At 43.1% G+C, this 22,121-nt stretch overlaps 1 protein-coding gene across 2 annotated transcripts in view; it reads left to right on the top strand.

Annotated features, from left to right (window-relative positions):
* Positions 1-22,121, top strand: part of TBC1D9 (TBC1 domain family member 9) — a gene marked incomplete at its 5' end in the record, with an annotated part of 101,143 nt that overhangs the window by 70,951 nt on the left and 8,071 nt on the right. For both annotated transcript variants that reach the window (XM_079714885.1, XM_079714886.1), the window contains 7 exons: positions 4,808-5,022; positions 7,103-7,220; positions 8,341-8,626; positions 9,105-9,234; positions 14,192-14,290; positions 14,464-14,532; positions 18,300-18,540. In XM_079714885.1, coding sequence (XP_079571011.1) covers positions 4,808-5,022; positions 7,103-7,220; positions 8,341-8,626; positions 9,105-9,234; positions 14,192-14,290; positions 14,464-14,532; positions 18,300-18,540 — 1,158 coding nt within the window. The remainder of the gene's footprint in view (positions 1-4,807; positions 5,023-7,102; positions 7,221-8,340; positions 8,627-9,104; positions 9,235-14,191; positions 14,291-14,463; positions 14,533-18,299; positions 18,541-22,121) is intronic.

Consider the following 22,121-nt stretch of genomic DNA (forward strand, 5'->3'; position numbering starts at 1 on the left):
CGCGTCCTTCCTCCCAGACTAAGCATCCAGTGTATGCCAGGGATCTATTCTGTCACAAACATCAGAGCATGCCTTTGGGGGTCACCAGTCTTTAATATATAAATCAGTTACTTTACCTGGTTAGAAGCTTGAAATGTAATCGTCTTAAATAGGCCCATGTGAAAAATTTTATTTGAACGTGAGGTGGTCTGACACAAGTACTATTATCAAAACCTTTTATTTTAAAAATGACATTAAAATTAAAAGCATAGTTACCAGACTTATAAGAAAACCTTTGAAAAAGAGAACACCTGTAGCTCTTTCTAAAAGTGGATATAAATGGCAATTGCCTATAATGAGATATATTATATCTCAGAAGTAGGGGGGTAGAATCCTGAAAAATCATTGGTTTTATCTGTTTCATGTAAAACTAGTTTGTTCGATCCTCATTCACACGTCTTGTTTTTCATTTGCTTTACGTAGAGCAGCCATAGCTCCTCGTTTAGAAACCCAAATGTGACTCAAATCATTTCTAGTTACCAATCCAGCCCAAGAAGATACTTACCGGGCTTCCCTGGTGGCGCAGTGCTTGAGAGTCCGCCTGCCGATGCAGGGGATGCGGGTTCGTGTCCTGGTCCGGGAAGATCCCACATGCTGCGGAGCAGCTGGGCCCGTGAGCCATGGCCGCTGAGCCTGCGCGTCCGGAGCCTGTGCTCCGCAACGGGAGAGGCCACAACAGTGAGAGGCCCGCGTACCGCAAAAAAAAAAAAGATCATTACCATCCAGTCTGCTGTCTTCCTTGTGTGTGGCGAACAAGTCACCTTGACAACCTGATTCAGATCGCTGACAGAGTAAACAAAAAATTCCATTTTCATCTTATTCAAATTGGAAGTTATTTTTTTTTTTATTAGTTTCTGCTTTATAACAAAGTGAATCAGTCATACATATACATCTGTTCCCACATCCCCTCCCTCATGCATCTCCCTCCCTCCCACCCTCCCCATCCCACCCCTCCAGGCGGTCACAAAGCACCGAGCTGATCTCCCTGTGCTCTGCGGCTGCTTCCCACTATCTATCTACCTTACGTTTGGTAGTGTATATATGTCCATGCCTCTCTTTCCCTTTGTCACAGCTTACCCTTCCCCTTCCCCATATCCTCAAGTCCATTCTCAAGTAGGTCTGTGTCTTTATTCCCGTTTTACCCCCAGGTTCTTCATGACATTTTTTTTTTTTTTTTTAAATTCCATATATATGTGTTAGCATACGGTATTTGTCTTTCTCTTTCTGACTTACTTCACTCTGTATGACAGACTCTAGGTCTATCCACCTCATTACAAATAGCTCAGTTTCGTTTCTTTTTATGGCTGAGTAATATTCCATTGTATATATGTGCCACATCTTCTTTATCCATTCATCCGATGATGGACACTTAGGTTGTTTCCAGCTCCGGGCTATTGTGAATAGAGCTGCAATGAACATTTTGGTACATGTCTCTTTTTGAATTATGGTTTTCTCAGGGTATATGCCTAGTAGTGGGATTGCTGGGTCATATGGTAGTTCTATTTTTAGTTTTTTAAGGAACCTCCATACTGTTCTCCACAGTGGCTGTACCAATTCACATTCCCACCAGCAGTGCAAGAGTGTTCCCTTTTCTCCACACCCTCTCCAGCATTTATTGTTTCTAGATTTCTTGATGATGGCCATTCTGACTGGTGTGAGATGATATCTCATTGTAGTTTTGATTTGCATTTCTCTAATGATTAATGATGTTGAGCATTCTTTCATGTGTTTGTTGGCAGTCTGTATATCTTCTTTGGAGAAATGTCTATTTAAGTCTTCTGCCCATTTTTGGATTGGGTTGTTTGTTTTTTTGCTATTGAGCTGCATGAGCTGTTTATAAATTTTGGAGATTAATCCTTTGTCAGTTGCTTCATTTGCAAATATTTTCTCCCATTCTGAGGGTTGTCTTTTGGTCTTGTTTATGGTTTCCTTTGCTGTGCAAAAGCTTTGAAGTTTCATTAGGTCCCATTTGTTTATCTTTGTTTTTAGTTCCATTTCTCTAGGAGGTGGGTCCAAAAGGATCTTGCTGTGATTTATGTCATAGAGTGTTCTACCTATGTTTTCCTCTAAGAGTTTGATGGTGTCTGGCCTTACATTTAGGTCTTTAATCCATTTTGAGCTTATTTTTGTGTATGGTGTTAGGGAATGATCTAATCTCATACTTTTACATGTCCCTGTCCAGTTTTCCCAGCACCACTTATTGAAGAGGCTGTCCTTTCTCCACTGTACATTCCTGCCTCCTTTATCAAAGATAAGTTGGCCATATGTGCGTGGGTTTATCTCTGGGCTTTCTATCCTGATCCACTGATCTATCTTTCTGTTTTTATGCCAGTACCACACTGTCTTAATTACTGTAGCTTTGTAGTATAGTCTGAAGTCAGGCAGCCTGATTCCTCCAGCTCCGTTTTTCGTTCTCAAGATTGCTTTGGCTATTCGGGGTCTTTTGTTTTTCCAAACAAATTTTGAAATTTTTTGTTCTAGTTCTGTGAAAAATGCCAGTGGTAGTTTGATAGGGATTGCATTGAATCTGTAGATTGCTTTGGGTAGTAGAGTCATTTTCACAATATTGATTCTTCCAATCCAGGAGCATGGTATATCTCTCCATCTATTTATATCATCTTTAATTTGGAAGTTATTTACAGCCACATTTTAGATGAAAATGAAACACATTAGCCGCCGGGGAAAGAGCATACGACAGTCCACAGCCTTGTTATAGAGACACATTCAGAGTTAGACCCAGCGTTTTCTTTAACTGTGATGGGCTATGTGAGGCCAAAGGGTGATGTGGTCTACACACCATCTCTGTTGGGTAGAGAACTGAGCCCATATTTCCACCCAGTGCACAGGGCGTGGGGTTCATATGGAGGCCAGCCCACCCACGGGGAGAGCCCAGCCCCCCGCAGTGGAGCCCCGCCCGAGTCCTGCCCTGCTTCCCATAACTCTTAGGACCACTGTACCGGGGCCTGGCTCTCTGTACCCACTGAAGGGAGGTGCAGGCCAGATGGCAAGAAATCCTTGCAAACCTCCCTTGAGAAGAGAGCCAAAGCCAGTGTTAAATTACCGTCAACCAGACTGCCTTTCCAGGACAAGGGTGAGTGATGAGGCCGGCTCTCTGTGTGACCACCTGTGGCAAGGACTGGGTCGGCCCAGGGGTCTAATTTCTAATCAGTGAAACACAAATCAGTTTACCCTGTCATTAAATACGTGTGTGTGTGTATAGTGTATATATATATATACATATATATATATATATTTAACTATCTATTCATCATATAATATGTACATATATGTATGTGTATTTTTATCTGTATATATTTATATATATGTATATGTGTGTATGTATATATAATTTATACTTAGGTAAATTATATTTAACTAGATTGAGATTCAAATGTTTGCATCCGGAGTTTTTCTGCCTTTGAGAATCATAAAATGCAAAGATCTCAAAGCAGTGATTCTCACCCACCTCTCCATCATCATCCCCAGCACTGAGGAACTGCCCTCCATAGCAGCGGCTCATCACTGCCGGGAATACCCTCCCTGCCCCCTGCAATGTATCCTAATACCTCCTCCTACCCTTCAGTATGGCTGTTTGTGAGCCCTTCAAAGCTTATGCTTTAGCAAACAGTTTTCAAACTTATTTTGAGAAGCAGACCCTCCTTTTTCAAGTGGAATCCTAAGGAAAACCCCAATAAAATACAAGCAAAGCTGCTTGGTTGAGGGAGGGCAGAGGCAGGGGAGGCCTCAGTTCGGCTTTCTCTGCCCGCCTCCCTTTTTTTCTCTGAGCAGCCCCTCAGGATTGTCTGTGGAAGTTCCTCGGAACACAGTTTTTAGGTTGGAAACCTCTATCTTAGGGAGGTTTTTTTTTTAATTCATCATTATTATTTTTTTTATTGAAGTATAGTTGATTGTGTTAGTTTCAGGTATACAGCATAGAGATTCAGTTATCTTTTTTCTGATTTTTTTCATTAAGATTATTCCAAGGTATTGAATACAGTTCCCTGTACTATACAGTAAATCCTTGTTGCTTATTTATTTTATGTACAGTAGTTTGAATCTGTTAATCCCATCCTCTTAATTTGTCCCTCCCCCATTCCGTCTCCCCTTTGGTAACCATAAGTTTGTTTTCTACGTCTGTGAGTCTATTTCTGTATTGCATATACATTCATTTGTATTATTTTTTAGATTCCACGTATAAGTGATATCATATAGTATAGGGAGGTTGTTTTTTTTTTAATTTATTTTTGACTGTGTTGGGTCTTCGTTGCTGCATGCGGGCTTTTCTCTAGTTGCAGCGAGCGGGGGCTACTCTTTGTTGCAGTGTGTGGGCTTCTTATTGTGGTGGCTTCTCTTGTTGTGGAGTGTGGGCTCTAGGCAGGCAGGCTTCAGTAGTTGTGGCTCATGGGCTCAGTAGTTGTGGCGCACGGGCTTAGTTGCTCCGTGGCATGTGGGATCTTCCTGGACCAGGGCTCGAACCCATGTCCCCTGCATTGGCAGGCTGATTCTCAACCACTGCGCCACCAGGGAAGCCCCTGTAGGGAGGTTTTAAACAGCCGCTTACTAGGGAGTGAGAAGAGGGAAGGAGGACAGAAGTGAATTTACAATTTGGCCGTGATTGTAACAGACACATCCTCATGGGATTTCACAGTTATCTCGCAAGTGTCCTTTGAGGGGAAGGAAGGTGAAGAGTCTGGGTCAGTCAGCTGTGGTTACAGACCAAGGGCGGGGCTTCCACTTTCTGATGTTGCGTCTGTTGGGTATTTCCCAGGTGCTATCAACGAGAAGGCCACGCATCCCGGGTACTATGAAGACCTCGTGGAGAAGTCCATGGGGAAGTACAACCTCGCCACGGAGGAGATTGAGAGGGACCTGCACCGCTCCCTCCCAGAGCACCCAGCTTTCCAGAACGAAATGGGCATCGCTGCTCTGAGGAGAGTCTTAACGGCTTATGCTTTTCGAAATCCTAACATAGGGTATTGTCAGGTGAATGTCACAGAGGGGTGAGACTTTAAAAAAAATGTTTTATTAGCCAGTAAGTAATGAGAAAGGCGTTACGGTTAAGAGAACTATTACTGCACCAGGGTCTCTCGACCTTGGTACTATTGACATTGTGGACTGAATAATTGTTTGTGTGGGACGGTCCTGTGCTTTGTAGGATGTTTAATAACAATCCTGTTGACTAACATGTTTAATAGCATCTACCCACTAAACGCCAGTAGAACTCCCCAATTGTGACAACTAAAATGTCTGTAGACATTGATAAATGTCTCTCAGAGAGCGAAGTCTCTCTGAGCTGAGAACCCCCGCACTGAGGTTCTCAGCCAGGGGACAAGAGTGCCCTTTCTGGATCCACCACCGTCTAGTGACCTAGCTGGTCACTAGCTGTTCCTGAGCATGCCTGGGCACCAGGCCTGGATTCTAGGTTCCACAGTGCTCCTGCTATGCATCTCCCAAGCAACTAACTTCCTTGAGAATGTAACTTTTATATGCTATGGTTATATTTTAAGGCACTTTAAAATAAATGCTTAATTCAGTATAAAAAAATGTTGCCCATATACCCACTACAATTATCTCTTATACTAGGTCCAGATACCACAATTTGGGAAGCTCCAAGATAATGTCCTTAGATTTAAAGGCCACATACATACTCAGAGAGACCTTCCCTGACCATCTAGCTAAAAGATAAAGCAGGCTTAATTCCTTTACACCTCTACACACACATACACACACACAGAGCACAGGTCTCCCTGTACCACATTTTATCTTTTTGATAGCACTTAATTTAAATACACATCCAAATTGATTAATCAACCTTTACGTCTTTATTCTATCTCTCTGAACCCAGCATTTATGCCCTGTGAGACTTGTCACCACTGTGTCCCCCCTTCCCCAATATGTAGTCCAGAGCCTGTTACCAAGTAGACCTTCAAAAGAACTTACCTAGACTGAATGACTAAGGAACTAACCATGACCATGATCGTGGGCTAGGCAGGTTAATTCTCAAGTAGAATTTTACTAATGATTTCACTTGGGAAGCTATTGAGTAAGGCTTACAAGAAAGAGCCTATTAGACCAAAATTCCTTTTTTTTTTAATTAATTAATTTATCTTTGGCTGAGTTGGGTCTATCATTGCTGTGCACAGGCTCAGTAGTTGTGGCTCACCGGCTCTAGAGCACAGGCTCAGTAGTTGTGGCGCACAGGCTTAGTTGCCCCACGGCATGTGGGATCTTCCCCGACCAGGGCTCAAACCCACGTCCCCCGCATTGGCAGGTGGATTCATAACCACTGCTCCACCAGGGAAGTCTCCAAAAATTCCTTTTTTGACATTTATATTGTTGAAGCCTGATGAACACTTACTGGTTTCTAGAAGATCAAAAGAAGTACAGGAGTGAGTTCCCTTCTAATATAATAGAGTTCATATTTATCTTTTGATCTTCCTCTTTTTAATTCAGAGGACATTAAAGTAGTTGAGCCTTGAGTGGTTGTGAGCTATCTGATAATATCTTTTAATAAAGTAGGTTACTTTAGAATAAAATCCCTGTTACTTATCACTACCATCCTTATCCAGAGGGAAATAATGGGCAAGGACTCCAACTTTGAAAGGTTTCATTGTTCCCTGAGGAGAGCCCCAAGCCATGTTTACTTGGTTTAGACACAATTATGGAAGATTAAAAAGGAAATAGTTACCTCACTGAATTAAGGATTGAAAACACCTAGACTTTTAACAGGTTAAAAGCATTGTCAAATAGCCTTTGGACAAAGTTTTTTTGAATGAAGGTTTGCGTGCATGGGGGGGTGAATATTGGTGCTCATGGAGGCTCTTAACAGTTAACAGGCCCAAGGACTAAGGGCTTTTACATTTTTAAAGAGTTGGAAAGAAGACAAAACTTGGAAGAATATGTGTGTGTACTTGCAAAGCCTTTAAAAATTTATTATCTGTTTTTTTAAGGAAAAAGTACGCTGGCCCCTGTGGGACTAACTCAGTCATTTTTCAGGTTAACAAAATTGCTTGTATGTTAAAATGGAAAATGTGTTTGATGACATCTTCTTTCATCCCTTTAGGCCATGAACATTGTCACATCAGTGCTGCTGCTTTATGCCAAAGAGGAGGAAGCTTTCTGGCTGCTGGTGGCTTTGTGTGAACGCATGCTTCCTGATTACTACAACACCAGGGTGGTTGGTATGTGAGGATGCAGTTAACATTTTAACCCTTATCTCATCAGGAAAATGTTTCTAGAACCGGGAAACCAGCTGGAACCCCATTTCCAGTCACCATTGGTCAAAAGAATTTCAGACTACTGCAGCTTTCTAAGATGCGAATGAGAGGGCTTGAATCAATATAGATTATACACAAAGGAGCCCCATGGAGCTTCTCCCCATGGAGAGAATACACGTGTCTCACTGTTTTAGAAAACACTCAGTGTGGGTGTCAGTCTGTGCCATGTGAGAGCCACACCAAGCACACAGATCATCAACCCAAAAAGGTTTAACAATTCTTTCATGAAAAGCATGGAATCTATGGAAAGCAGAAGTATTCAAAAAAGGAGTGGGCAGAATAGCATATAAAAATGTATCCAGAGCTCAGTTTCTAAGGTATTTTTCAGAACTGGCTTCATTGCAAAGCAAACAACGGTGATGAGCATTTAAACAAATTATTGGCATTTCTCCTTATAATCCCCTCCGGTGTTAGACATTCATTTTAGCAGGATAAGCTTTTCATTGCCAGTGTAGCAAAAGGTATGCTTTATGCTCCCCTCTTGTGTTCTGTTTTCATTTCTAAGCTTTTGCACACTCATTTGACTCATTGGAAATACTCTCCAGAAATGTCTACAGCTGGAATGCTTTTAAATTGAAAAAACGATTGTTTAGAGAAATGATTCCTATGTGGGGACCATGCATCCAGAGGGAGATTTTTTTTTTTTTTAAGAGTTTGCCAAGAAGTGAGGCTACTTAGATATACATTTCATGCCTAACCAAACATCACGTTGCCAACAAAAAAAGTAATTGTGTGCCAGGAGAATTTTGTAAATTGACCTTTTCAACAGCCTTCAGAGTTCTCATGTTATTGCTCTTTTATGGTAAAGAATCAGGAGAGGAAGACCCCAGGAAGAGAAGATGTAGCCAGAACTCATCTGGTGACTTGGCTGTGCTGACACCTTGGTCTAGTAACATAGTAATTAGAGTTCTGTCTCAGCAGCAGTTGTGAACTGAATTATTTTCGTCAAGCCATTGGGTTGGGTTCATTAGTGAGAAGGTGCAGTTGGTTGACCCATGGCCTTTTGCGTCCACCTCCACTGCAGGTGCCCTGGTGGACCAGGGTGTCTTCGAGGAACTTGCCCGGGACTATGTCCCACAGCTGTATGACTGCATGCAGGACCTGGGTGTGATTTCTACCATCTCCCTGTCCTGGTTCCTCACACTGTTTCTCAGCGTGATGCCCTTTGAGAGTGCAGTTGTGGTTGTCGACTGTTTCTTCTATGAAGGAATCAAAGTGATATTCCAGTTGGCCCTGGCTGTGCTGGACGCAAATGTGGACAAACTTTTGAACTGCAAGGACGATGGGGAGGCCATGACCGTTTTGGGAAGGTATTTCTCACTTTGAAAACTACCTTTGGGTTTTCTTCCCTGTACTTTTTTTTTTTTTGCCGCGCCATGCAGCATGCGGGATCTTAGTTCCCCCACCAGGGATCGAACCCAGGCCCCCTGCATTGGAAGCACGGAGTCTTAACCACTGGACCGCCAGGGAAGTCCTCTTCCCTGTACTTACCATGTATCTTTTTGCTTTGTTTCACGAGTCTTAATTGGCCTGATGGTAATCATAATGCCCACTTTTCTCTGTGGCTGAGCATTTCTTTTCATATGTTTTGTCTTTAGAAGTGAAGGCAATCAACTCTACTTCAATTAAAAAATAATACAATTAAAAAAAAAAGAAGTGAAGGCAATTTTATTCTGCTCTTAAGGAAATTTTAGTCTTTTGTTTTGATATGCAGAGTTTGCAGACAATGGGTGGACAGGTGTAAAGGGATTCGCCTCCCAGTGACTCCAGATTCATTTCTTCTTCCAGGTATTTGGACAGTGTGACCAATAAGGACAGCACACTGCCCCCCATCCCTCATCTCCACTCCCTGCTCAGTGATGATGTGGAGCCCTATCCTGAGGTCGACATCTTCAGACTCATCAGAACTTCCTATGAGGTAGGTCACGTTCCCTTCCTTTGAGGTAGGTCACGTTCCCTACCTGAGCATCACAGCACTCTGAGTGCTCCGGGGGGCTCGGCTGGACATGTGCCACAGCTTCCATTGCTAACCCAGGGGCGTCCCTGCTTCCCTCCGCCTTCTGGGAACTAGTTGCCGAAGCAAGCAGCTTCCTGCCAGCCGACAGCTTCGAGCTCCAGAGATGGACACTGAATGGATCTAATACCACAGAGCAATTGGCATGACCAGCTCAGGCCCTCCGGTTCTTGGCTTTGCCCACCCTGAAGCCTGATCAAGTAGCAGCTCCTATTCAACTCTGGGTGGGTTGAGGAGGGACTGTTGAAAGCAAGCATGGGGAAGTTGACCTGCACAAATCAGCTCACTTCCCATGCTCATGCAAGTTCTTAGGTCTTCTGGGAAGTACACAAGCCAATCCTCTTAGGTCCAAGACACATATAATACTCTATACCATCCTAGAGAAGAACCAGAGTCCTAGGATTCCTCTAAACTTGCTTGGCCTGGGCGTGGGAGGGTGCCTCCTGGTCCATGATGACCCCAGATGTGGTCCTGAATCCCATAAAAGAACTAACGAGCATCTAGAGGTGAAGGAACCACGGTCCTGTGTACCCCATAGCACTTGGGGTTTGTGGCGCCCCCCAGGACTCAGTGCCCATAACATCTCATGGTTTGTTCATTTCCTGATCATTAAGAAATAGCATGAATGTTCTGCTCAGCACACTAGGCCCTCTCCTGATGTTTTGGGATCGTATGACTGGCGATTGTCAGCATTTCAATTAGCAACAGCCTGGATATGGGAGAAGTGGTGAGGAAAATCTCTCCTAAAGAGAACCCCAAATTTGGTGCTTTTAAAAAAATCGGCATGGATCCAGACATCTTTTCAGAAATGTGTGTCCTTAACTCAAAATGGCAGAAAGACTGGTAATTTATTATTTCAGAAAATTTTCATTGACACTCCATATATATTGAAAACAAAACATTTTTGGTATGTTTTAGAATCATAAAAGTAATGCAGGTTTATTGTAAAAAAATGTAGAAACTGTAGAAAAATATGAAAGAAAAGACTATATCCTGTGAGCATCTCACTATATTTCCCTCAAGTATGGGTTTTTTTTTTTCAGTTTTTAAAAACATTTATTTTAATTAATTATTTATTTTTGGCTGTGTTGGGTCTTCGTTGCTGCACGCAGCCTTTCTCTAGTTGTGGCGAGCGGGGGCTACTCTTCATTGCGGTGCGCAGGCTTCTCATTGCGATGTCTTCTCTTGTTCCGGAGCATGGGCTCTAGGCACGCGGGCTTCAGTAGTTGTGGCACACAGCCTCAGTAGTTGTGGTACACGGGCTTAGTTGCTCCGTGGCATGTGGGATCTTCCTGGACCAGGGCTCGAACCCGTGTCCTCTGCATTGGCAGGTGGATTCTTAACCACTGCGGCACCAGGGAAGTCTCCAAATATGTTTTTATTTTTTGCAACTTACACTTAAAAAATAAGTTTATACTAAAAAGTGTTTTGCACCATTCCATTTTTTACTTAAAATAGATCATGAGCATTTTCTGATATTTAATATATTGTTTGCAGGTTTTTGAAGATTCTTAATAGTCTGCTTTAATGAGGTGCCAAAAGTTATTTAGCTGATCCCTTTTTGTTAGACATTTAGTTTGGTTGCTTCCAAATTTTCAGTACCATATGGCAAATTTGTATGGTATTATTATGTATTTACATATTATATAATATGTATGATATTATATATTATATGATAAACTACTGCATAAATAATACATCTCTGAATTTTTTCTTCTTAGAGTCCATTCTTAGGAATAGATTTACAGTAGTAGATCAAAAAGTATGAATTATTTCCAAGCTCCTGGCACACACTGTCCAATTTCTTTAAAAATTGTCCCAATTTATATTTCCACTAGTAGAGACTAAGGATGGCTGTCACTTCACTCTTTCCAAAACTGGTTATTATCATAATGCATTCTTTAAAAAATCATTGCCCCAGGACTTTTGGATAGTCCTCCGTCAGAAATTTTGCATGATTATTTTTCCAGAAAAAGAGCCCATGTGACTGAAGACAATAGCTATTATTATAGCTGTGGGCTGTTTTCCTAAAGGCATCCCCTGAAACCTTTATTTTAAAGAGAATTCTAGACCAAAGTGATAAAGCTTGGTATGTGGAAACTCAGCTTTGTTCTTGACAGCAGATAAGCTAAGGTCTTGTTGAGATCAGCACTTGGCCCATTTTTAATGGGAAAGAGAGGAGAATAGAGACAAGACCAGGGCTGGTCTCCATTTCCATCCTGTCTACCTGGTCCCTAATGGTGACGCTTAGGCTGCCAAATATCCTATCACAGGACACAGCAGCAGTTTCCTTCCTCTGCCTGGGAAGACAACCCCGTTTATTTATAGCAATGCCTACATTACCTGGCCTTTCAATACATGATGATTGGTTTTTTGTTGTCTCTTCTCTGCTTGGTGTCACTGCCCTGCTCATAAGCTTCCATTGCCTTCCCAATGCCTTCTAGGCCATCCTAAAGAAAACACCACAAACACTTGCCTTTCTTTTTTTTTTTCCACCTATTAAATTGATGGTCCTCAATTCTGCCTGTGCATTAAAACCACTTAAAAAAATTTTTTTAAGCCAAGCTTTTAAAAATATACATTCCAGGGCTTCCCTGGTGGCGCAGTGGTTGAGAGTCCGCCTGCCGATGCAGGGGACACGGGTTCGTGCCCCGGTCCGGGAAGATCCCACATGCCGCGGAGCGGCTGGGGCCGTGAGCCATGGCCGCTGAGCCTGCGCATCCGGAGCCTGTGCTCCGCAAAGGGAGACGCCACAACAGTGAGAGGCCCGCATACCGCAAAAAAAAAAAAAAATTATATATATATATATATATATATATATATATATATATATATATATATATACACACACACACACACACACATTCCTAGGCTCCATTCTAGACCAGTAAACTTTGTATCTCTGGTATGAGGCCTAAGAATAAATTTTTTTTTTTTAAGTTCCCAGGTGATTCTAGAGCCTGGTGAGGGTTGAGAATCACTGCCCTAGATACAGAATGGGGCCACTATACAGAGAGACCCATTATAACCTGGTTATACGGCACAACACTGGTGTTCTGAAGCAGGTGACTCATTGCTTTCTGTGCTTCAGGATAATTAGTCAGGAAAATAGAAAAGTAGGGAAAATACGGAAAGCATATTCAGCCTTGAGATTCCCTAGGTTGATGCCAGTTGATCAGCTTTCTCTTGATGTGTAGAGATGGTAACTTGATCCATAAACGCTTTGCTCGTTGTGAAGTTCTACCGAGCCCCTCCTGGAAGGAATGGTAAGGATGGTCTGAGAGACAGTTTTCTTCTGTGTGCGCCCCGTGTGCAGTTTTATTAGATACATAGACGTAGAAGACAAAGTCCCGGCCTTCAGGTTCACCCATAGACTGAGATGAGCTTTCTGGAAGGCACGGGGCACTTTAAATAAAAGACCTTTCAGCAGACACACGACCACCACAGTTTCTTCATGTTCAAGACGACTTGCCCAGGGCGTCTGTGAAATGTTAAGCGGGGAAAGGAGGTGGCTGATAAAACACAAGGAGGAGTTTGTGCAGAAGGACAGGTTTTCTTTGTTTGTTTGTTTGTTCTGCAGTATGCGGGCCTCTCACTGTTGTGGCCTCTCCCGTTGCGGAGCACAGGCTCCGGACGCGCAGGCTCAGCGGCCATGGCTCATGGGCCCAGCCGCTCCGCGGCATGTGGGATCTTCCCGGACCGGGGCACGAACCCGTGTCCCCTGCATCGGCAGGTGGACTCTCAACCACTGCGCCACCAGGGAAGCCCTAACAGACAGTTTTAAAAGTTCAGAATAAAGTGTCAGCTCCTTAAGGGTGATGAAAACAGCTCTCACTCAAGGAGAACCCACCTCGTGTGGGACAGGTGCTGGGTGCTTCACAGCCCCACCAGGTACATGTTAACACATTTTAAGGTGAGAACTTAACTTGAGGGAGGTAGAGCTCGTTTTCCCAAGGCACACAGTGAGGAAGTGGCAGAGTCAGGAGCCAAATAAGAGCTCCCCAGCATTAAAGCCAGAGCCAAGGGGGTTTGTCTGGATAGGACGGAGATGGACTTGTAGATGTACATATGGACAGGAGATCAATTGGTTCACGGAGAGTCTGAAAACCACCAATTGATTTGCAAGGCACCCAAGAGCCCCTGGAAACTGAGGGGAGTTTTTCTTCAAGTACATTATTTCTGGGCTTCCCTGGTGGCGTAGTGGTTGAGAGTCCGCCTGCCGATGCAGGGGACACGGGTTCGTGCCCCAGTCCGGGAAGATCCCACATGCCGCGGAGCGGCTGGGCCCGTGAGCCATGGCCGCTGAGGCTGCGCGTCCGGAGCCTGTGCTCCACAACAGGAGAGGCCACAGCAGTGAGAGGCCCGCATACTGCAAAAAAAAAGGTTGCCAGCCCTCAGTGTCTGCCAATGAGAGACAAATGCTATTGAACTAGAGATCAGGACAGGAAGCCTCACTCCAACATTTCCTACAACCTCTCAGTTTAATAGTTAGCCTTATATACTACCTTTCTTCCTGCCAAGAAAGTTCTTCCTTTAAAGCATTATTTCATCCACAAAGGGCCCTTGTAGCCTTATTTAACCCTCTCCTTCCCCATGAACTGTTGATTTGAGGAAGACTCGTGTGGTTTTGAAATTTGGTTCAACTGTTAAGAAGCATGAGAATTTTCTGTTATTTATTTATGGTTGTTTAACAGCCTCAAAATAAACAAAGGCCATATAGTAAATAAAGGTATAGTCTAGGAGGCCTGTCATTTGGCGAGAAATTTCCCACTGGTATCAGGATTTATCTCCATCAGTCCTGCAGACATGATATCGAGTGCTTTAGCAGGTTTCTCGAAATACCAATGTTGTTTTTTTCCAGAAATTTGGAACTATCCGGGCAGATTTGATTGAGCAGATGAGATTCAAACAGAGACTGAAGGTGATCCAGACACTGGAGGATACTACAAAACGGAATGTGGTGAGTCCTTTGAGAAATGGCATGTGACCTTATTTCTCCAGCCTTCCTTACACTCCTACCAACTCAAATTCCTGCTTGACAGACTGAAGATGATTTAAAACAAGAAAATCAGGAAGTTTCCCATTATGACATTTTTGAGCTTGTGAAATTCATTGTGTTTATTCTTCTTATAGGTACGAACCATTGTGACAGAAACTTCCTTTACCATTGATGAGCTAGAAGAACTTTATGCTCTTTTCAAAGTGAGTTTCAAAGAAAATTCATGTACATTCAGGGGAAAAAGGAGTTCACTTTAATAATTCAGTTAGTTCTAGATTTTTCTGTTAAATTGTGAAGGGTTAGCATGAGTGTCAACATGCATAAATAGGAAGATAGAGCTGAGAGTGTAAAAATAGAGTACTTAATATGAAAAATAAAGATATAACTCATTTAAATGGATGTTTTAGCTTTCTTCCACTCCATATAATATTTTAGCTGTTTCCTTGGTCTTAAGAAAATAGGGCGTTACTTTATAATTCTCATTGGAACGATGGCGATCAAGTTTAAATTCTTCCTGAGACTCTTGTAAATGGCAATTTCCTATATTAATCTATATTAAAGCACTCTTAAAAAGAGATATGTAGCTAGAATAAGAACAAAGCTGTTCAAATGTCTAAGGAAAAGCTGAGTTGTTAAATTTCTGCAATTTTCCTTTCTAAGTCAGCCCATACCAATCTTGATCCTCAATGAGAAAATATTATGTCAGTAAATAAAGCAGTATAGAATGGTTTTTCTTCCAGAAAAAATACTTTTGTCATAACTGTCATTACCAACATTGTAAAACTGCAGCAATTGCCAAGAAAAAAGTTTTAAAAGATGCCTTTTATGTGGGTACCGATTTTATCACAGTCTTTAATTGGCTAGCTTCTTGTGTACAGAGCCTTTTACTCTCAGAACTAGGGAAGACGGTTGAGGACTGCAAAGATATTACAGGAACGAACATAAAGGGACAAACGTAAAGATCTGAGTTGGACACTAATAGATCTTAGGATCAGAGAATGTGAGAGCTGGGAATATTTTTCCAAATGATCCCACTTGCCTGTTAGCTGCTGGAGGCACCACTGTTTTATTTCCTTTTGTCTCACTGGTGCCTAGTTTGGTGTCTCTCCCCACTAGGTTTTCCAAACATGAGTGTTGAATACATAGGTGAATTAGTGATCAGTTTTCCATCTAGTATAATCTCTGCGTGCTTCTGGGGCCGGCAGAGAGAGGTTGATGGCTTTGTGCAACCCAGCAGCATGATCAACAGAGTGGACAACTGCATCCCCACCAGGCTGCGTTCAGCACTTCACGGCGAGGTGTCTAGCCTGTGCCATCTCATTCGTGTTTTATTCAGACACGTAAAGCACGGTGGCTAATCGCTCTGCATACGTTGGTTTTCCGTAAGGAGGGAGTCCCTCTTCGTTTTGTTAAGCAAAAACTACAATGATCCAACTTGGATCAAAACAAGAAGATACAATGATCCAGTTGAGATCAGATTTTCAAAGGATACTGAGGACTGGAAGAAATCTGCTTCACAGGGTGGTGCCGGTAGGACCAGGATTTGGGGTAACTAAAGGGAAGCGGGAGTAGCAGCTGGAGGTGGCAAGACCATGCACAGATAATGGGAAGCGCTATGACATGAGAAAGAGGAGGCTGACTCTGGGGCACACCGGGAAAAGGAAGACCAGGGCTGGTTGTGCAGAAGTCCAAGATCCGGAGATCACTGAAGACACAGAGGCAGGGGTGCCCTTGTCTTCTTACCCGGGCACCCCTGCACTCTCTGGTCTATGCACCTCCAGGTACCAGGTGTGTCATTTGTACGCCGAGGATATTGCCTGAAGAAAGCTTTCTTTACACTCCAAAACCCTGCCCTAAGGGTGTGTTGACAAACACGAGTTCCCCAAGTCTGCTGAGCGCCCCAAGAGAGAACCCGAGACCCTTGGCTGGTGTCAGGGATGGGAAGGACTCTCGGGTACTATGGAACCCAAGACAAAGACTTCAGTTACCGACTCTTTCTTGAGTCTTGTGAAGCCTTTCATTGGCTTTAATACATCTGAACGAACGTTTATTGAGGCATTACTGTGTCAGACACGCTGCCAGACTCTTAGTCCTTTAAAAAGCCAATTTCTGGGGTGTTTCCTTCAGATACAAAGGAAAGAGACATTTGTCTCCCACGGGGCTTTCTGCCTTGGGCTTTGGGCTAAAACTTGGTAGAAAAAGGTGAAAGGCCGCCACCCTTAAGCAGATTTGATGGAAAATGTGGTTCAGGGCCCCTATGCCTTAGTTTCTCTTGAACTCTTTCTAAATTAGTCCTTTTTCAATCTCGGGTCCCTAGGGCCCAACTGATGGCGTAGGGGGTCTCATCAAAGAAGAGGGTCGTGGTCTGCATGGCTTGTCGTTTCCTGAAGGTTGTGAGCACGGTGAAAGTGCCTGCACCACATTCAGGTCTGGTTCCAGAGGAACGTGAGCGCTTTAGTTAGGAGGAAGCGCTCTGGGTAACCTTCATCCACTGACGAAGCTCCGGTAAAGAGGACCCTTCCTGGGGATGTATCACCAACACCGTCGCACCCAGAGGGCTGCTGGGCATCCCTTCAGAGCACAGCTCACCCGTGCAGTCCCTCGGACCCTCCTCTCCTGACGTCACCACCATCACCACTCCGCCCAAGCCCCGCCCCCATCTCCACCCACAGCGCCGGTGCAGCCCCAAAGCCTGGTGGACCTGACACACTTCCTTTATTCTCCCGAGGCTGCCCTGCAGAAACCTCTCCTTCCTCCTCTCTTGCCTACTCTTACTCCGCTCTTTTGGGGGTTATTAGCTACAATGCCCAGCAAACAGTGAGGACAAGGACATTGGTCCTCTTTGCTCCGTTCTAAGTGAGAACAACACTGAAGTACTACGCACTCACCCCTGACTCTCCCTTCTCAGAACCCCTAGGCAGGGGGAGGGGAGATCTGTTTTGTAAGTGCCTTTTGCTATTGCAATATGTATACCTGCTTATAATGAAATAGTACAACAGAGAATAAAGTAAAAAATAAAGTCTCCCTCTGGATGCCTCTCCCATCTCCCCAGGCTACCATTCAGTGCTAACTGTAAATGTCTACATACAGGGGAGCTGGGGTGTTCTTGCTGGCCTTTCTATTAGATGTTTTTTCTTTGCGGTCTTCCTAGAATGGGCGTTTATTTCTACCAGAATCAATATGACCTCATGAATAAAGAGGCAGCCTTCTTTCCAAGGACAGAAACAAGAAGCCTTTTGTTGGATCTCTGCTCTCCTCACCCTAGCGGTTCCTACTCATAATTTTCCTGGAGCTATTTTCAGATACGTGAAACAGGAGGACCGCACACTTGTAGCCTGACTACTGGATGACTAGGATAATATTAATGTGATTTTGATGACCAGGAAGCAGGGGGTTTACAGGACACTAAACTAGGAGTTTGGAGACCCAAAATCGCATGATGATTCTGCTTTGACTAACTGGTTAGATGACCCTGTGGAAGCTACTTACCCTCTGGGCTGTACCATCCTCACTGAGGACACAAGGTGATCAGATTGCCTGAATTACAGATCCTTTTTTCAGTTTAACATTCTATGTATTTCTTTTAAATTAACCAAAAAAAAAGTTTGTCTTTATGGGAGTCACTTCTTAAAATGCTTTTGAGTGTGGGGATGGGCACGGGGGAGAAGAAAATGGGGAGGGGGAGGGTTTTCTTTCTTTTTTCACCTACGCCAGTAATTGAACCGGGTTTTTCATGCCAGATGTAAACGCAGAGATGGTTGCCATGGAGTTTGGGGGGAGCGGGGTCAAGTGGAGATATATGTAGAAGAGAAGCCGAGGGGCCCTGGGACCAGACCACTGCCCCCCCACCCCACAGGAGATGCACACGGGTGACCTAAAGCCTTTTTCCAAATTTGAGGGAGGGCCTTTCTTCTTGGTATTTGCTGTGAGATGCAGTCCCCAGTAGTCCTCGTGTTCTTTGATTTTTCAGGCGGAACACCTAACCAGCTGCTACTGGGGTGGGAGCAGCAATGCCCTGGACCGGCATGACCCCAGCCTGCCCTATCTCGAGCAGTACCGCATCGACTTTGAGCTGTTCAAGGGCATGTTTGCTCTTCTCTTTCCCTGGGCCTGTGGAACTCACTCTGACGTGCTCGCCTCGCGCTTATTCCAGTTATTAGATGAAAATGGAGATTCTCTGATCAACTTCCGAGAGTTTGTCTCTGGACTGAGTAAGGAGGATGTGATGTTATTGCATGAGTTGGGGCAGGGGGAGGAGGGAACAGGTCCGTAAGCACCGTGGCCCTCATGGTTCTCTGTGCCGCCCTCAGGACCACAGCCCCGCTCGCTTCAGGAGACAAGGTTTACAGGACAGAGAAGCACATTTTAAGGTTTGCAAGCTGACTGTAAAATTCGTTTTTAGTTAATGGATATATTATATGATTAAATCATTACCTTCTACATTCGATAGTCCTCAGCACTAGTTAAAATACATTATCAGAGAGTTTGCAAGCATGCCAACTTAAACACTGAAACCACAAATCACGATAACTTTACAAGGGAAGAAATGTTTGGATGGATTGCTTTTCTTTGTCAAAAAATATATTTACAGTACATATGTTTCATAAAATTTTATAGAACATTTCATGTTTTCAATAAAGAGCTGAAAAAAAAAAATGCAACAGCCCTGCAGTCTAAATGGAAGTCTTTTCTCTCCATATTGTGGGGAGGAAGGGTGTCCATCCTGAGAATGCACACCCTCACCTCACAAGCAGCACGAGTTTCTGCCTGTCAGCCTCACTCTCTGACCTGTTTCCTGTCTTATATTCCACTGGACTCTTGTCCCATTAATATTTGAGCAGAAAAGCTACGTGGTGGTCAAGCTTGGCCCGCCCAATACGAGGTTGTGGATATAGCAGGCATTATGTCAGGCTGCCTGAATGAGATAAGAAGGAAGACTTTTAAAAATTCTAATTGTGCCACTCTGTGACCTTGGTCCATGCACTTGAAAATGACCTGTGCCCACGAAAGATGAAGGAGTCAGATATAGAGCCAATGATGATTCCAAAAAGTACCCTAAATCATTAAGAATAATGACTGGAAGGCTCAAAGGCCAGGGAAAGCTAATGGTTGTTAAAAAAGCAAAGGGGGGCTTCCTTGGTGGTGCAGTGGTTGAGAGTCCACCTGCCGATGCAGGGGACACGGGTTCGTGCCCCGGTCTGGGAAGATCCCACATGCCGCGGAGCGGCTGAGCCCGTGAGCCATGGCCGCTGAGCCTGCGCGTCCGGAGCCTGTGCTCCGCAACGAGAGAGGCCACAACAGTGAGAGGCCCGCGTAACGCAAAAAAAAAAAAAAAAAAGCAAAGGGATGTAGATAAGGTCCTCTTAGATAAGTAAAAACTATTTGTATAAAGAACTCAGATATATCATTCAAAGGGGGTACATGGAGGAAACTAGCCTTTTTTAAGTGCAGGCTCTGTTGTGATGCTTTAGAACTTGTACTTTATTACTTAATCCAAACAACAGACCTTTGAGGGTAATAATAGTATTGATAACTAACATTTATATAGCATTTGCTCAGCCAGGTACTGCCCTCATGCTTTATGTGCATTTAATTTACCTAAAGCACACAACTACAAAGTTGGAGTTTGAACTCAGGCACCCTGGAAGCAGCGTTTGTGCAGTTACTATCAATATTATGCTTTATTGCCTGTCTGCTTACTATTAATACCCCCATTGTCAGTTAAAGAGATGGAGGCTTAGAAAAGTTAAGCAACTTGCTAGAACATTCATTTTTAACAAGTCAATATATGTCTGTTATTGAACTGAAAAGCACAGTTAGTACGTACTGGGTCCAGGATTCAGATGAGGGCTGTTCTCATTACTCTGTGCTAAGGACAGCAAATAAGATTTTTTTTTTTTTTAGGGAAGAAGAAGGCATTAATTTTTAATTACAAAAGTAACATAAATACATTCTGCTTTTCAAAAAAGTGAACAAAATAAAATAAAGTAAATAAAGTAAAACAATCCAGACAAAGCTAAAGACCCTTTTGACCCTCTCCTAATCTTTTCTGCCCCAAAGTAACTATTATTATCACCTTGGTGTCTATCAAAAGGGGGATTTTTTTAAATTACCTTTGGACAAAAATAAGGAGGAGAAAAAAGAGACAGGTTCTGCATGTAGAAAGTGTTCTAGGAATTTTTGCTGTAAACATCTTTGCTGCAGCCAGTTTTGCTGCAAAGCTAATTGGCCATAAGGCCATTTTGCCATAAGAGATAAAAATAATTGGTTGACAGTTATGACACTAGAAAAAGATAACAAATCAGTTTTTATAAGTCCTTCGATGAGCACAGTCATGCCTCCCACTCGTCGAAACCAAAAGTTCACCAAGCTATGGCAAATATAAAAGAAGCAGCTACTGATTCACAACAGCCTTCGAGAAATTAATGATTGATTCTTTAGCTAATTTGGATACAACAGATTGTCCTCTCAGGCCGTCTTTACCAAATTTATCATGCAGTATTAGACGTTGGAGGCAAACGAAGAATCAAGCTCCTCCTATCCCCGCAAAAGGAAATCGTAATGTGATTCCTGATGGGTATAAATTTCTTGAAAATGGTGAAAATTTTAACACAGTCTGGCTTAGATTAGCTCGCTGAAGGATTTTCAAAACTTGATATCTTATTTTCTAGTGTAATGTAACCATCGACCAGTTATTTTTATCTTTTATGGCAAAATGGCCTTATGGCCAATTAGTTGTAATGCGAATCTGCTTCTGGCAAAGATGTTCATAACGAAAATACCAGATACGTGTAGAAAGTGATAGGACTAAATATAAATATTTAATTTACTTAAGCCTAGTCAAACCCCAACAAGGTAAATACTCTTCAACATCTTCCGAAAAGGAAAGAGAGGTTTGCAGTCCAAGATAGTGAAAACATTGGAGAAGAGTACTTAGGCTTCTTAAAAATGCAGTTGAGTTCTCTGAGCAAAGTCAACTCCACCCGGTTTGCCGGGAGGAGTCTCAAGAGCTGTAGTCAGTCATGCGGGTTGATTACAGCTATGGAGACAGACAAGTAGACTAGAAAAGAGAAATTCTGTTCAAGTCTTAAGAAACTAAAGAATGAATTCTGGAAGAGATGGATCAATAATTTCAATGTTCATCTCCAGAAAGATCCGTCTAGAAATTAGTGAACAGACCATCTCTATGGAATTAGAGATGAGGGATTACAATCGCAAGCCACAAATTAGCTGGGCCTCCTTTTCCAGTGGTATTTCTGGAAGGCAGCATTTCTAAACATGCCATAGATGTCATGAGGCAGCTGGTCGCTGGACAGATAACTCATTATAAGTGGAAAGTTGGAGGGATATGGATGTTGGTGATTCAATGCCTGTCTGAACCCTGCATCCAAAGCATGACGGTCAGTGGAGAGTTCTCTCTTATGCTGGGCTTGGTATTTAACCTCTGTGATTGTTCCCTCATTTGCAAAATAGTTATTGTCAGGACTAAAAGAAATAATTCAAGTAAAGTTCCTACAACAGTGCCTGGCTCAAAAAGTGTTAGTTATTGTTGTCACTACAATTACTGCATATTCCCCTCTACCTGACTCAGTCAGGGATTTAAACTATAAAGGTAGAGAAGCTACCACAACCAAATGCGTTGGCTACACGAAATGAAGAGACAACCATTGTGTTGGAGGACAAAAATAAGATTTAAAGAAATCAGAGGAGGAAATGATTGGCAAAAACAAACTGATAGAGATAAATCAGAAATCTTAAATTTTAAGAAGTGATTGTAAAAGAACTGTACGTC

The sequence above is a fragment of the Hyperoodon ampullatus genome (assembly GCF_949752795.1).
Source record: "Hyperoodon ampullatus genome assembly, chromosome: 1".
Taxonomy (NCBI): Eukaryota; Metazoa; Chordata; class Mammalia; order Artiodactyla; family Ziphiidae; genus Hyperoodon; species Hyperoodon ampullatus.